The sequence below is a fragment of the Mycotypha africana genome, assembly GCF_025528875.1.
Source record: "Mycotypha africana strain NRRL 2978 chromosome Unknown BDF20scaffold_7, whole genome shotgun sequence".
Taxonomy (NCBI): domain Eukaryota; kingdom Fungi; phylum Mucoromycota; class Mucoromycetes; order Mucorales; family Mycotyphaceae; genus Mycotypha; species Mycotypha africana.
The window spans coordinates 1487013-1499221 of record NW_026515731.1 but is presented as its reverse complement, the minus strand read 5'-3'; the positions used below and the strand labels follow the sequence as shown (position 1 = coordinate 1499221).

The following is a 12209-nucleotide window of genomic DNA, read 5'->3' as shown; positions in this document are numbered from 1 at the left end:
CCCGTCTCCGCGAGTAAGAAACATTGTACAAGCACAGAATAGTACATATGAAAATGTAAAGGAGGCTGGGCATTGATAGAAAGGAAAAATAAATCTTCACTTGAAATGCTGTAAAAGGGCTCATGTCGGATAAAATGATATATACAACGCAATGTGAAAGCTTTTTACAGTTTCTTTTATTGCGTTGGCTCAAAGATAGCAATGCACTGGTGATTTACCAAGTGCGAAAGTCATTGTTCTTATATTATCCGTTAAGGAGGAATTAAATTCAATATTGTATTGTCAAGATGGTCCACCACTAACTAACTCTAGTATTAATTCTGCACAATGCTTTGATGATAAATCAATAACTTCTCTTCAGTAAGTTTTAACATAATAAGGCTGCGTGGAAAACATTTTGAAGAGCAAGGAGAGTTACGGGTTTATATGCCAATGATCATTGCCGGTTTCTTTGAAAATGAAGGCAACGAGGATGCTGAAATCGAAAATTCGATTCCCACAAAGCATTGCAATGTTTGGCGTCCGGTATCCAAGCTGAGATAATTTTACTTCATGAATTGGAACATCCCCATAGGCCAGTTTTGGAAGACTTCTCGCTTGAGCTGTTTACTGATATGCCGCTTTACAGTTTGCAGACTTTTTTTACACTTTGTATCTGTTTCCGTCTGTTTTAAACAATCTGTATATAAAATAACTGCACTAATTAAAAAAGCAAGCACAAAATATATCTTTGTCTCAAATGTCACAAAACTGTGGAACCTCTACAAACGATCCTTGCAATAAGATCACTCCTTCATCAACAACAGAGGAGTTGATAAATACCACTTTTGAGGACGAAGTATTGTATTTCTCAACATTTAGAAAGAGTAGTTGAGTATTTGGATTAAAAACACTGACAACTGCTGTTCTTTCTCGTTTAATACAAGTTCAATATCTTGCGATCATCTATTGACTCCGGAAATTACGAGAAAGCCATACAAAGTTTTGTTCTATTGTAAATCAAAGCATGAATAATACAGTTGGTAAAATACCCATTTCATAAGGGCATCTCTAACATTCTCAATAATAATAGGCATGCCAATAGACTGCATAATCCTACCTTTCAAAATTACCTAGTTCAGCTTACTGAAGACATCAATAAAACTGAGGATAATAATGGCAGCCGTATGTTACCTTTTTTCGCTGGAAGGAATTCACAATCGACTAACCATTGCCCAACGGTGATTTTTAGGTTTTTTTGCTTCACTGCCTTGTCTTCTGCAATCTAGTATTGTTGATTTTGCAATAGGTAAGTTACTGTTAAGATATTTGTTTATAGTTTTTGACAGACATGAGACACTGAAGAGACATTTCGTAAATTATATCAGAACGCTTAGAAGAAAAGGATTCAATGCGAGCATTTACTGTTCTGTTCAACTACATACAAGCATACCCACGGCACGCGTACAAATATTTGGTAAAATAAAAAAAAAAAAGAAAGGGAAAAGTGTCTGCCATCTCTTTAATAATCAGCACTATCATTATAGATTAATGCTATCAACCTGCTAATACTATGCGCCCAGGGGGCAAAGGGAGAAGAAAGGCAAAAATGTATCACACTCTTAGTTACAGAATTGTTCCCTCGACTTTGCAAACAACGATTATTACTAGTACGAAAGGAGAAAGTTCCTTCCATCAAATCAACTGATAGCAAGCATTATATCACTTTACCATATAATCTCTTCGAACAATTCTTATTACTTGGCCAACGATTTTACATAAAAAAACATCAGTGGAAGGAAGCAACAAGGTTTACCTGCCATATGCTGGCAGCCTGTGGATATACTAATTTGGATCAGCTTGCAGACAATGTATCATATGTAATTCGATTTCAATATTTAAAGGAGCATAGAAAGCAAGTACGTATAGATGACGACGATAACGATGGGCAAAATCGAGAGCAATTTACATTGCCAGTAAGCGAAGACTTATCAATCTTGTCAACGTTCATGTGTGAATGTATGGTAGCAGCTTCACAGTTTGTAGAGTTTGGTTATCGATATTATAAGTATGTTTGTGGTACCGATGACGTCTCATCATCGACCAGCGATCAAAAAACTTGCTTGATACCCTTATGCTCATTCCAGCCTAATAACAATAATAATGATGATAACAATGACAACGATGGTAAAACTGACGCTACTGTTAGAAGGAGAGAACGCGAGTATGAGGACGACGATTCTACTGGCAACACCTTACTTCAGCACTCTTCAAATAAGCGTCAGCGTCTGATGGATTCTAGTTCATTAGCAGTGTCGGCTCTTCCAAACGGCACTAAAAGCCAACAAGATGTAATAGAAGTGGAATTAGAAGCAGAAGCAGAAGCAGGAGCACAATATGAATTGGAGGGTAGAGCACGTGGGTTAGATTCATTTTGTTTACAAGGTGTTGATGAAGCATTACAAATTTTGGGAAAAGCTGGTGATTGTTTACGTCATGTTGTTGAACTATGGAATTGGGCTTACTCAACTATTTCGCAGAAAAGCTTATTAGATACACTAGGGGGATGGGAAGAAGAATTTTGTCGCATTGTGGATGGTTATAGATTACCCTTTGATATGCACAATGCTGTTTTATTAATAAGAAGTGATTTAGCATTGTCTTCCCCTTCAGTCCCGGGAAATCTTGCGAAGGCATTGGAATTATCTCAGACAATATGTGACCGTATTGAAGTACATCGTAGACAAGAAAAGACCGAACCTAATCGTTCTAGCAAAGCATCCTCGGCAACATCATCATCATTGTCCAACCCTATCACTAGTAAATTATCAACAGATATGGATATACCCTTCATGTTTGCTTTTCGTGTATTATATAATATTGGTATCATATATCTACTTGTTGGAAGTCTACAGCAATCAACCTTAGAAATTGCAATTATTCTATCAGTATTTCCTATTCCCAGTGGGTTGAGCGCAGACGATTTTGTTGCTGACGAAGCAGACTGCTGTACAGTGGCGAATATCTTTCAGGGAAGAGAGTTTGGCCTAATGAAAGTAACTCAGGAAGGACTCGTTGTGAGATGTATCAAGCATTTGATAGTAAGCCTCGATAACGAGTCTGAACAACGTAGCGGTATGGCATCGATTGATTCGGCTTTGCGCTGGGATGAAAAGGCTGGTAATATGATTGTTCTAATGCAATACGGTTGGCCGTATTGGAGTACAAGAACGAACCTTTGGGACAAGATAATCAATAGAATTAGTGGAAAACGGGTTTATAAAAACCGCGAGTTTCTCGAATATCTTTATGGTACGTGTGTTTATGGAATTAGATGGCAATTGTTCCATCTACATGCAAGCATTAACATTCTTTATGTTATAGTTGCGGAAGTTTTACAGACAATTCGCCATCTTCATCTACTGGGCTCAGTCACAATGGACATAATCCCGCCTGAATTTGCTCTTCGTAATAGCTACCGTCATTTAGTAACAACTTCTTCTACCTCATCTACAGCAAGAGCAACAGCGAAACCGAATAACAATGATAATGCTGAAGTTACGAGTACAGCCTTATCGGTCAAACCTCTACTAAAAGCAAGCAGCGGTAGCAAAACCGGTACCAATGGAACAGAGGACGAGGATGACGATGAAGAGGACGATAACGACGACCTAAAGAAATCAAAGAGCTCTTCTGTGATATCAGTGTACCATCCCTCTTTTGCTAATAGTATTCTGCCTAGTACGTCTATGTCTCCTTCTTGGTATTCGGCTTCTACGCAAAAAAATTCCTTTGCAAAATGGATGTCGCCATCATTTTATTACAGCCGGCCAGCGACGTCAGTTGTCTTACCAGGACAAACTACAAGCAGTGGCCTTTCGGGAGCATCAACAGCAGATCAAAACATTGATTCAGGAAGTAACAATTCTCACGAAAATGGTACAAATGTCACTACTGAAAGCAATTCTGATACATACGCTGGTGATATGCTAATGATGAATGGCCATAATAGCAGTTTCCAACAAATACCCTCTGTCCATAAATCAACCACCTCATTTATTCCGAAAGACATAGTAACAAGATGCTTGGATTATCGAATTGCTAAGTACTCACCAAAAATAACACCGCAAAGAATGAGACATGTTTTGCAACGGTTCTTGAAAAATATGGTGTTGAAAGCCAACGAAGACGCTTGATTCTCTCAGAGCTTTTATTCCACCATCCATAAGCATTATCGTATTTTATTAATAAAGTTGCGTGACATATAGATTTCAGAAACAATAATGTATGTAACAGTCGCAATTTTTCAAAAGACAATCTGCGCAATAACTGCTAAGTTTAACCGTATAATTTTATGTAAGGATGACCTTCGTTTAAGGCGCGAATCGCGTGCAATGGGGTGCCAACGTCACAAAGCTCAAAATTCAAAAAACGCGAATTACTGTCCTCACAGTCTTTTAACTCGATAATTCAGGATCAATGTCAATCGAGCATGGAAGTGACCGATCATTCTAAGCAAAGCAACCTGGATCCTGATGCCATAGCAGTAAAAGAAAAACAAGAATGGGTCAAGCAGATTCGGCTGAAGTTTTGCATTCGTCCAGAGTTTGAGATTACCAAAAAAATGATCTTTGCAGACGGCACCCTTAATCAAGAGTGAGTTCAGAATTTTACTGGGCCGTTACAAAACCATCGGAAACACTTATAATCGTTTTAGCTATTTTCGCCCTCCCAAGGGGGCCAAACAAGAAGAAGCTCGCAAATGGACAGACGTTGAAAAGAACCTTCTGATTGAAGGAATTGAAAAGTACGGAATTGGACACTTTGGAGAGATATCAAAAGAGCTATTACCCAAATGGGTAAGTTATACGTTAAGGATTGTATATAATAAAACCGCTACTAACTCATGAATAAGTCTACCAATGACTTACGTGTCAAATGTATTCGACTGATCGGACGTCAAAACCTTCAATTATATAAGGATTGGAAAGGGAACGCAGAAGATATAGCTCGTGAATATGAATTCAACAAGCAGGTCGGCTTAAAATATGGAGCTTGGAAACAAGGTGTTTTAGTGTATGATGACGATGGGAATGTAGAAAAAGCATTAATAGAATACCATACCAAAACATAGTTGTACATATAATAAGGGATTCTCGAGTTTAAATTAGATGGCTTATGTAAATGCATGAAGGATGTATGCGGAAGTGATATGGGTTAATAAATGAATATATACTGAGAATAATTAAGTATATTAGAATGTCTCCAAAGTCATTTGCTTCGCTACATCAGTATTTTCAACCATAACTAAGAATTCGTCGAAACTGATACGACCATCTCCGTCTTTATCGGCTTCCATGATTGTTTTATCGACGATTTGTTGTAATTGGTTATCCTTCAAATTGTTCCCAACCATCATCTTTAGCACTAAGAAAAGCTCACCATTTGAAATATATCCATCCCTATCCATATCATATACCTTAAAAGCAACTAATAAAAAAAGTCACCATTAGATACCAACTCTATCCGCAGATTATGGATTTTTTTATTTATGCACTTTACAACCGAGTTTTTCCCTTTTGTTACCACGGGCACTGAAAGCGCTCAAACCCTTGATAAATTCGTGAAAATCGACATCCCCGCCTCCGTCTTCATCGAAAATGGCAATCATCCGCGATGCCAACGGATTGTTGGCTATTTGGGGAATCGATAAAAATTCCTCTTTGTCGATTGAACCAGAGTTATCTTTGTCCAATTTCATAAAACGTTTGTATAAACGTTGAATTTCTTCCGCAGAGACTAATAGCAAAAGTATACATATCATTAGGCGTTGCTTCAATAACAAGAATGTCCTGTAAGGACCGTCAATAATAAGTGCATACAGTTTGAAGAATTCACCATGTCTTCCAGCTGTGATCCATTTTGACCCATTTTGAGTAATTGCTTAAATGAAATGTGTTATAACACAAAAGCTCGCCAGGTTGAATGAATTTGGGTTTTTTATTTTTCGTCAAAGTAAAACTGAGATTTACTGAGATTCAATGACTAAACAGTGATGGAGCTTCCTGAACGGAAGTAGGATGTCTCGTTTCAAGCTATAATACGCGAAGTAAATATAGCTGAAATAGCGCATACAGCGTATTATAATGTAGCTATACCTTATAGATGAAGTTTAAGTATAATTATATTATCAAACATAACGGCAACCTGTTCGAACAAGAAGATAATATACCACAGTCATTTGTCCACTTAAAGTGATCAAACAACCAGACTTAACTCTTACGAACTCTCACTACTTTTCTTGAAAAAAATTGAACTCTTAAACGTTGGTTCAACTATAGTAATCAGTATCACAGGAATGCAGATATGAATAGGAACAAAAAAAAAAGAGTTTTATGCAGTTGAAAATTGTCTCAATACGTCATTGAACGTGTTGTATTCTTATTATCATTTTTCCTTTGATACACCAATCTTACCGTAACCTAAAATCATAATTGATGTCACAAGAAACTTCAAACAACAAGAAGTCAAAAACCTTCACAACAGTAATAACAGCATCGTCTCATTCGTTTACAACGGCATCAGGGGTTGGTATTATAATAGCGAAGACAAGTTAACCTTGTTTCGTTCAATGTCAAGATTAGTGGTGTTTCTATTATTTACATTCCATATTCAGAGCTCATCACCGTTACTATGAGAAAAAGCTGGTAATACAATTGTTTTGCTGATGGTGGATCAAAAGTTAGTGAAAATTGCATACAAGAAGAAGTCGACGGGACTATTAGAGTAGATGGTCTTTCGAACAGTTTCAAAATGTGAAATATGCAAGGCAATTTGTGAGCAAGTTTATAGCGAAGTTAAGTATGAGTAGATTGCCATCCTATTGTTATTGCAGATATTGACACACACACTCTCTTCTCATTAATGAAGGGAAAAGGAAGCAGACTACTAAAATATGGTTTTCTTGTATTAGATTCAGAGAGGGTCAAAGGAAATATACAGAACAGACACTTGAGATGAAATTCTGGATGTATTATTTTGGTAACAGTAGACTTACTCTTGTAGAATTTTTTGGACAGAGTCAGCCATGTTCACTGTGGCGCTTTAAGATTGACAGCATAACGGGGTAGGTCTTCCATAAACCGCCCAGGCACTTGCTGATATATCCGTCATAATTTATTTTTTTCTTTTTTTTTCTTTGCCATCTGAGCACGGTTCCAGAAATTTTCTAGGTTGTCCATCTTGTAGGCTTTGATGGACTAAGGTTAGAGTAAAAAGAGGATAGGTTATTACTGTTCGGCATTTACCAAGCAATTAATCTTATTGATGTTTTAAACTCGTCGATCATGAGCAAACATACTTGTTCTTGCCTTACTTTGCCCTAAAATTTTTTAAGCCTCTATTTACTACACCATGCTTTAAGCTTCAGTACACCACTAGCGGTATCTTTCCTTTTGTTGCCGCTTTGAAACGCTCCTATGCAAGTTTCTAATTAAGCAATAGTTAGTCCAGAACGAAAAAGTCTATAAAACAGTCTGTGTGTAATTGAGTAGTTAGCTCAAATCAACTTCATGGTCGATACCGTAGCTACGTCTATTGTCAATATTTTTTCTTTTTCGCCTCTTTCGCTTTGTAACGTGCGATCACGCCTATCTGGAGGTACTTCTTTGAGCCATTTATGGAGATGTTTGGCACATGTTCAAAGGAGACTTTTCGTCCACGAAAGCTTTTCCACTTGATTTCGGCTGTCGTGAATGATTACTCTCATGCTGAAGAACGTATTCATATATATCAATTGACTGAACATGGGTCAACCGAACAGTTTGATGGGATTTCAAAATCGAATAAATAGTGTTTAGCTAAATCCTAACCCTTTCTCAGTGTTTCTAAAGAGCCTACCATATTATGAAGTTGCACTATTAATGAAAAGTTAAACTTAACCGCACGACGAAGCAAATACATTTAGTAATGTGCCAAGAAAATGCTTTGCTATAGACATAGATAACGATATAGTAAGAGCTCTGCCGCCCTGTTCTTTTTTTTTACTATAAAGCATTTTGGTCTAGTATCAAGCAGAGTTTTAAATCATTCCGTGAGTCTCTGTAGCTTAATAAGTTGTAACCCTAATAAGAAGACACATATGTACGTAGAAAAGTTTATTATTTAGAAAAATTTTGAGGCATATGAAGAAAGTGTAAACAAGAAAATTGCTGTTAGGCGATATGAACATAAAAGATATAGATATATACTGGAACTAATTATTTACGCGTTATAAATGGGTTAAATAGAATCCTTAGTGTTAAAGAACGTACTTGTGTAAAATAAATACATACAAATGAGAAGATATATACATAATTAAAGGATTGTAAATCTGTGTGTACAAAGTAATAGCATTTTTCAATCTCTTCATTTCATGATAAGGTTAAGGCCATAAGTTTGTTAGTAAATCTGTATCTTGATAGATCGTCCATGAATTGGAGTTAATGTTGAGAGAGGCTTCCTTTTCATTGTAATTAGTAGTTTGAATAGGCTGATCTGAAGAAATCAAGAAAAATGGTAGCCGCAGAAAAGCCTTGTGCTGCGAATGATGATACTGTTGATTTCTGTTGACTAATGTTTCTAAATGCGCAAGTCTCTTTACTGTGCCGTCTAATACTGCTTTGGAGCTCTGAATAGACTGCTTTAATCTCTGCTGACGCTCCTCCTCTTTTTTTATTTTTTGTTCAATATCATAGTAAGTGCCATTGGTTGATGAGGGTTTATTTATACCGAGCCACCTGATTTGCTTTCTATCTTTAGCAATGATATCCAAAGCCATCAATACATTCAAAGCGTCATATACTCTACGTCTTACGTTTTTTTGATCGACAGTTGCAGTTGCAGATGCTGCGTATTCAGCAGCCATTTCGTCTGCAACTTCATTGTGAGTAGTAATACCCTTCTCTGCTACTTTGTCACAAACTTGCTTTGAGAATAATCGTAAACCTTTAATGGGTCGGTTTTGTTGTTGTTGTTGTTGTTGTTGTTGTTGTTGTTGTTGTTGTTGTTTATTGTTGTTATTTCGGACACTAGGAGAATTGCTTCTTTTCAACTTTTTCTTCTTTGGTGTTACAATGCTTTTGTTTTTGTTATTGTTGTTGCCAATAGCGTTGCCGTTACGATTATAATAATAGCCATTCATAATGTCTTCCTTTTCCAACGCAAGTAGCTCTGAGCCTGAATTCAAAAGAGACTGAATAGAACCCTTTTTCTTACGTTTGGGACTGTTGAAATCCTTGTCATCATTTGTTTCGGCAGTAACAGTGGTCATTTGATGGTAATTGAATGGATGTGGAAACGATATACCGGAAATTGAATCAGGTGAAGATGGAAAAGATGATGAAGACGTGGATGAAACAGACGATGAAGAAGAACAATAAGGTGGAGAAGATGAAAAAAGAGTACTAGTACTGCTGGAACTACTACTGCTGCTGCTACTACTACCACTACTACTGCTGCTGCTACTAGCCGTAGTTCTCGTTGAAGAAGAATTTGGTATCGAAATGCTGGCTGTCATAATAGGAGGTAGCAAGGTACCCGCTGTTGCCATCATCTGGTTTTTTGCCCTATATTGCTGTTCATCGTCACAAGGAGAATAAATCATTGAATGGCACGAGACAAAACTGCTGCCATCCTTATTATTTGTTGAAGTAGAGGCAACAGCAAAAACAGGTGGTAATTGCAGAGGTGGTAGCTTGATAGTAGAGACTGTTGAGGGTAGTAATATTGTCATGTTGAGATACTGTAAAAAGGCAAGTTCTTCTGTATACTAAATAAAGTGGAAAAGAGAGAAGTATCTAAAAAGATAGTATATCTTTGTAAAGAGTGTGTATGCGCTCGTAGGTTAAAAAAGAAATAGAATGAAAGAAAAAGAAAGACTATAAATTGATATTCTATCAATCTAAGATGCGTGTCATTTATATAGCACCTAACACTCAGACAATATTTATATACAATAAGGACTGTCTCTTTCTTATCTTCTTCTTGTGTTCATGTTTATTTTCGCGGAAAAAGTGTAATTTATATAAACTAAGAACGATAAGGTTTTCAAGTGGCTTTTTTTATATGAAAGTCGAAGCTTATATAATGGAATGCGTGTGCACGCACGACCTCTGTTTCTTTTGTGAAAGTTTGTACAAACCACAGGTTCAGTCAACAAAATACTCTATGTGTGCACATAAAAAACAGGACCCTTGATCGTTTCGGAAAGCGGAAAGACTAAATTGAGAATGAGTGATATATTTTAAGGTTCACACAAGATGATGATGATTTGACAAAAACGCTCATGTTTGAGTATAACAAGATAGAATTTATTGTCATAATGGAACTTGAAAAAGTTAAACGGCTTCAAATTTATAGTTATTATGAGGGGCTTTTACACAGAATAGGAAGAGATAAATCTGTATGTAAGCTTTGGTAAATATATGTGTACGTGTATGTATAAAAAAAATTGTAAGTTTTCTCAAGAAAAGGAAAAGGTTACCCGCCATTTTTTATTTACATATTGAATATAAACACGAAAAAAGGCGGGAATACTAAATTTGGCTTTTCATGGTCATTAGAAGAGTATCATATGAAGAAAGAACATTTCTATCTAATGTACACAAAGAAGCTAGATCTTTTTAGCTTTCAAACAATGAAACAAGTCTTAAGATGGTCAAATATATACATCCCCAACATGTAGATACTCCTACATACGAGACCCTCTATTATGTATTGCACGGAGAAATTTTGTCTATATTTGCCGTTTTTCAAAATAAAACAGAGTCAATTGAGAAAATGGATTATTTGCCATTAAAGACGTACAATATTTCTGAAAGTAAATAATCGCCTTCATGCGGGCTCGTTTCGTATCTCCTCAACAACAGCTCCGTATACGTTGAGAGACAGACGTTTCAGTAGTGGTGTTTACTTAATAAGAATTTCCACTATTAAAATACAATTATCCCGCAGACTACCTACGATCATTGATCAATTCGTAATAATCGTTTGTACATACATCTATCTGAAAGCATCAACGTTTTGCTAGTCTTTAATAAGAAAGTTACTAACTTTCCCTGCTCATTTTAGCCTAAGATATCAGTCGCGTTGTTAACTACAATTACGAGCATCAACCAATAATAGTGACATATTGTTGTAGATGATTACTACTAATAAGCTCTTGCATGGCACTTAAATGGCATGGGTAGTATAGCTCAAATAAATTCACAACAACTAGCTCCTAAGAGCCTGCATTATGAGTTAAAAGTGGAGTTTAACTTATCCTTTGCTGTTTTCAAAGCTCTTTATCATCAAAACTAGCCTCCTTCGTCACTGAAAAGCGATGAAATAACCACCAATATTCTTTACTGTTATGAATCATTGTAAGCAGCCATTAAACAGTCCTCCACTTAAATTTTATCAATACCGGCAAATCCACGATTTTGTATTCAGTACGACACGCTCTTCACATCAGAGGTTAAAGCATATTTTCAATCGTTAGAATGAGAAGTAAGTACAGATCGAACACCTTCCTATCGCCTACCACCGCATCCATAATGATATAGCAAAAAAGCAAAATAGAACTTGAGCAAACGAATCGAAAGGCATACAGCAAGGAAGGAATATATCTTTTTAGAAAGAGTAACTAACCTAGCCAAGAATAAGCCAACCATTTCCCTCATCAAAACCTTCACTGGGAAGACTTTGTGAAGCGTACATCAACATATTCTCGGAGTAAGAAGAATATTGACCACCATGTAAAATCGAAAAACCTTTTGGTTCAAATTTTCGACGAAGACTGTGCGTTGCCACAATTGAACTGCTCTTGTTTAATACACTATATAAGGTTTGATTAAATGGCTAAATATTTAGTCAAAATCATTTAAACAGCAATAGCATCTTTAAGCTAAATGGTAGTAGCCCAGTACAGCAAGAGTTTTAAGCAGCTCATGGTTCGATTTTGACGAGTATGCCTTTTTGCAAATCAACATTGATTATTAAGTACAGCATTTACAAAGGAAGCTGACTATTCAAATAATTCTTATCATTAAAGCAGGTTTTAACTATATATTATCTCACTTGCCTCTTAAGACTGCGACATGACATCCAAATATATGTTCAATTTTGCTGATGTCGTAAGAGTTATGTGAATGTAATTCTTTAGTAAGGTGTGGTAACTACCAGCTGTAAAACCTTCTGGCTCATATTGG

At 36.4% G+C, this 12209-nt stretch overlaps 4 protein-coding genes across 4 annotated transcripts; 2 read left to right on the top strand and 2 right to left on the bottom strand.

The window, feature by feature from the left end:
* The first annotated feature begins 1265 nt into the window (after positions 1 to 1265).
* On the top strand, positions 1266 to 4246 carry BDF20DRAFT_879626 (uncharacterized protein). The gene is made up of 3 exons (XM_053081571.1): positions 1266 to 1456; positions 1527 to 3291; positions 3364 to 4246. The coding sequence occupies exons 1-3, from the start codon at positions 1391 to 1393 to the stop codon at positions 4173 to 4175; spliced, it is 2643 nt and encodes an 880-aa protein (XP_052935091.1). The 5' UTR covers positions 1266 to 1390; the 3' UTR covers positions 4176 to 4246.
* Positions 4247 to 4471: 225 nt separating this feature from the next.
* Positions 4472 to 5113, top strand: BDF20DRAFT_836990 (uncharacterized protein; the record flags this gene model as incomplete). Its single annotated transcript, XM_053079003.1, has 3 exons — positions 4472 to 4635; positions 4697 to 4838; positions 4895 to 5113. The coding sequence occupies 3 exons, from the start codon at positions 4472 to 4474 to the stop codon at positions 5111 to 5113; spliced, it is 525 nt and encodes a 174-aa protein (XP_052935090.1).
* Positions 5114 to 5233: 120 nt separating this feature from the next.
* Positions 5234 to 5880, bottom strand: BDF20DRAFT_906824 (calcineurin subunit B; the record flags this gene model as incomplete). The annotated part of the gene is made up of 3 exons (XM_053083309.1): positions 5234 to 5469; positions 5542 to 5778; positions 5862 to 5880. The coding sequence occupies 3 exons, from the start codon at positions 5878 to 5880 to the stop codon at positions 5234 to 5236; spliced, it is 492 nt and encodes a 163-aa protein (XP_052935089.1).
* Positions 5881 to 8401: 2521 nt separating this feature from the next.
* BDF20DRAFT_836988 (E2F/DP family winged-helix DNA-binding domain-containing protein) lies at positions 8402 to 9289 on the bottom strand (the record flags this gene model as incomplete). Its single annotated transcript, XM_053079002.1, has 1 exon — positions 8402 to 9289. One exon carries the CDS (start codon positions 9287 to 9289, stop codon positions 8402 to 8404), a length of 888 nt encoding a protein of 295 aa, XP_052935088.1.
* Positions 9290 to 12209: the final 2920 nt, after the last annotated feature.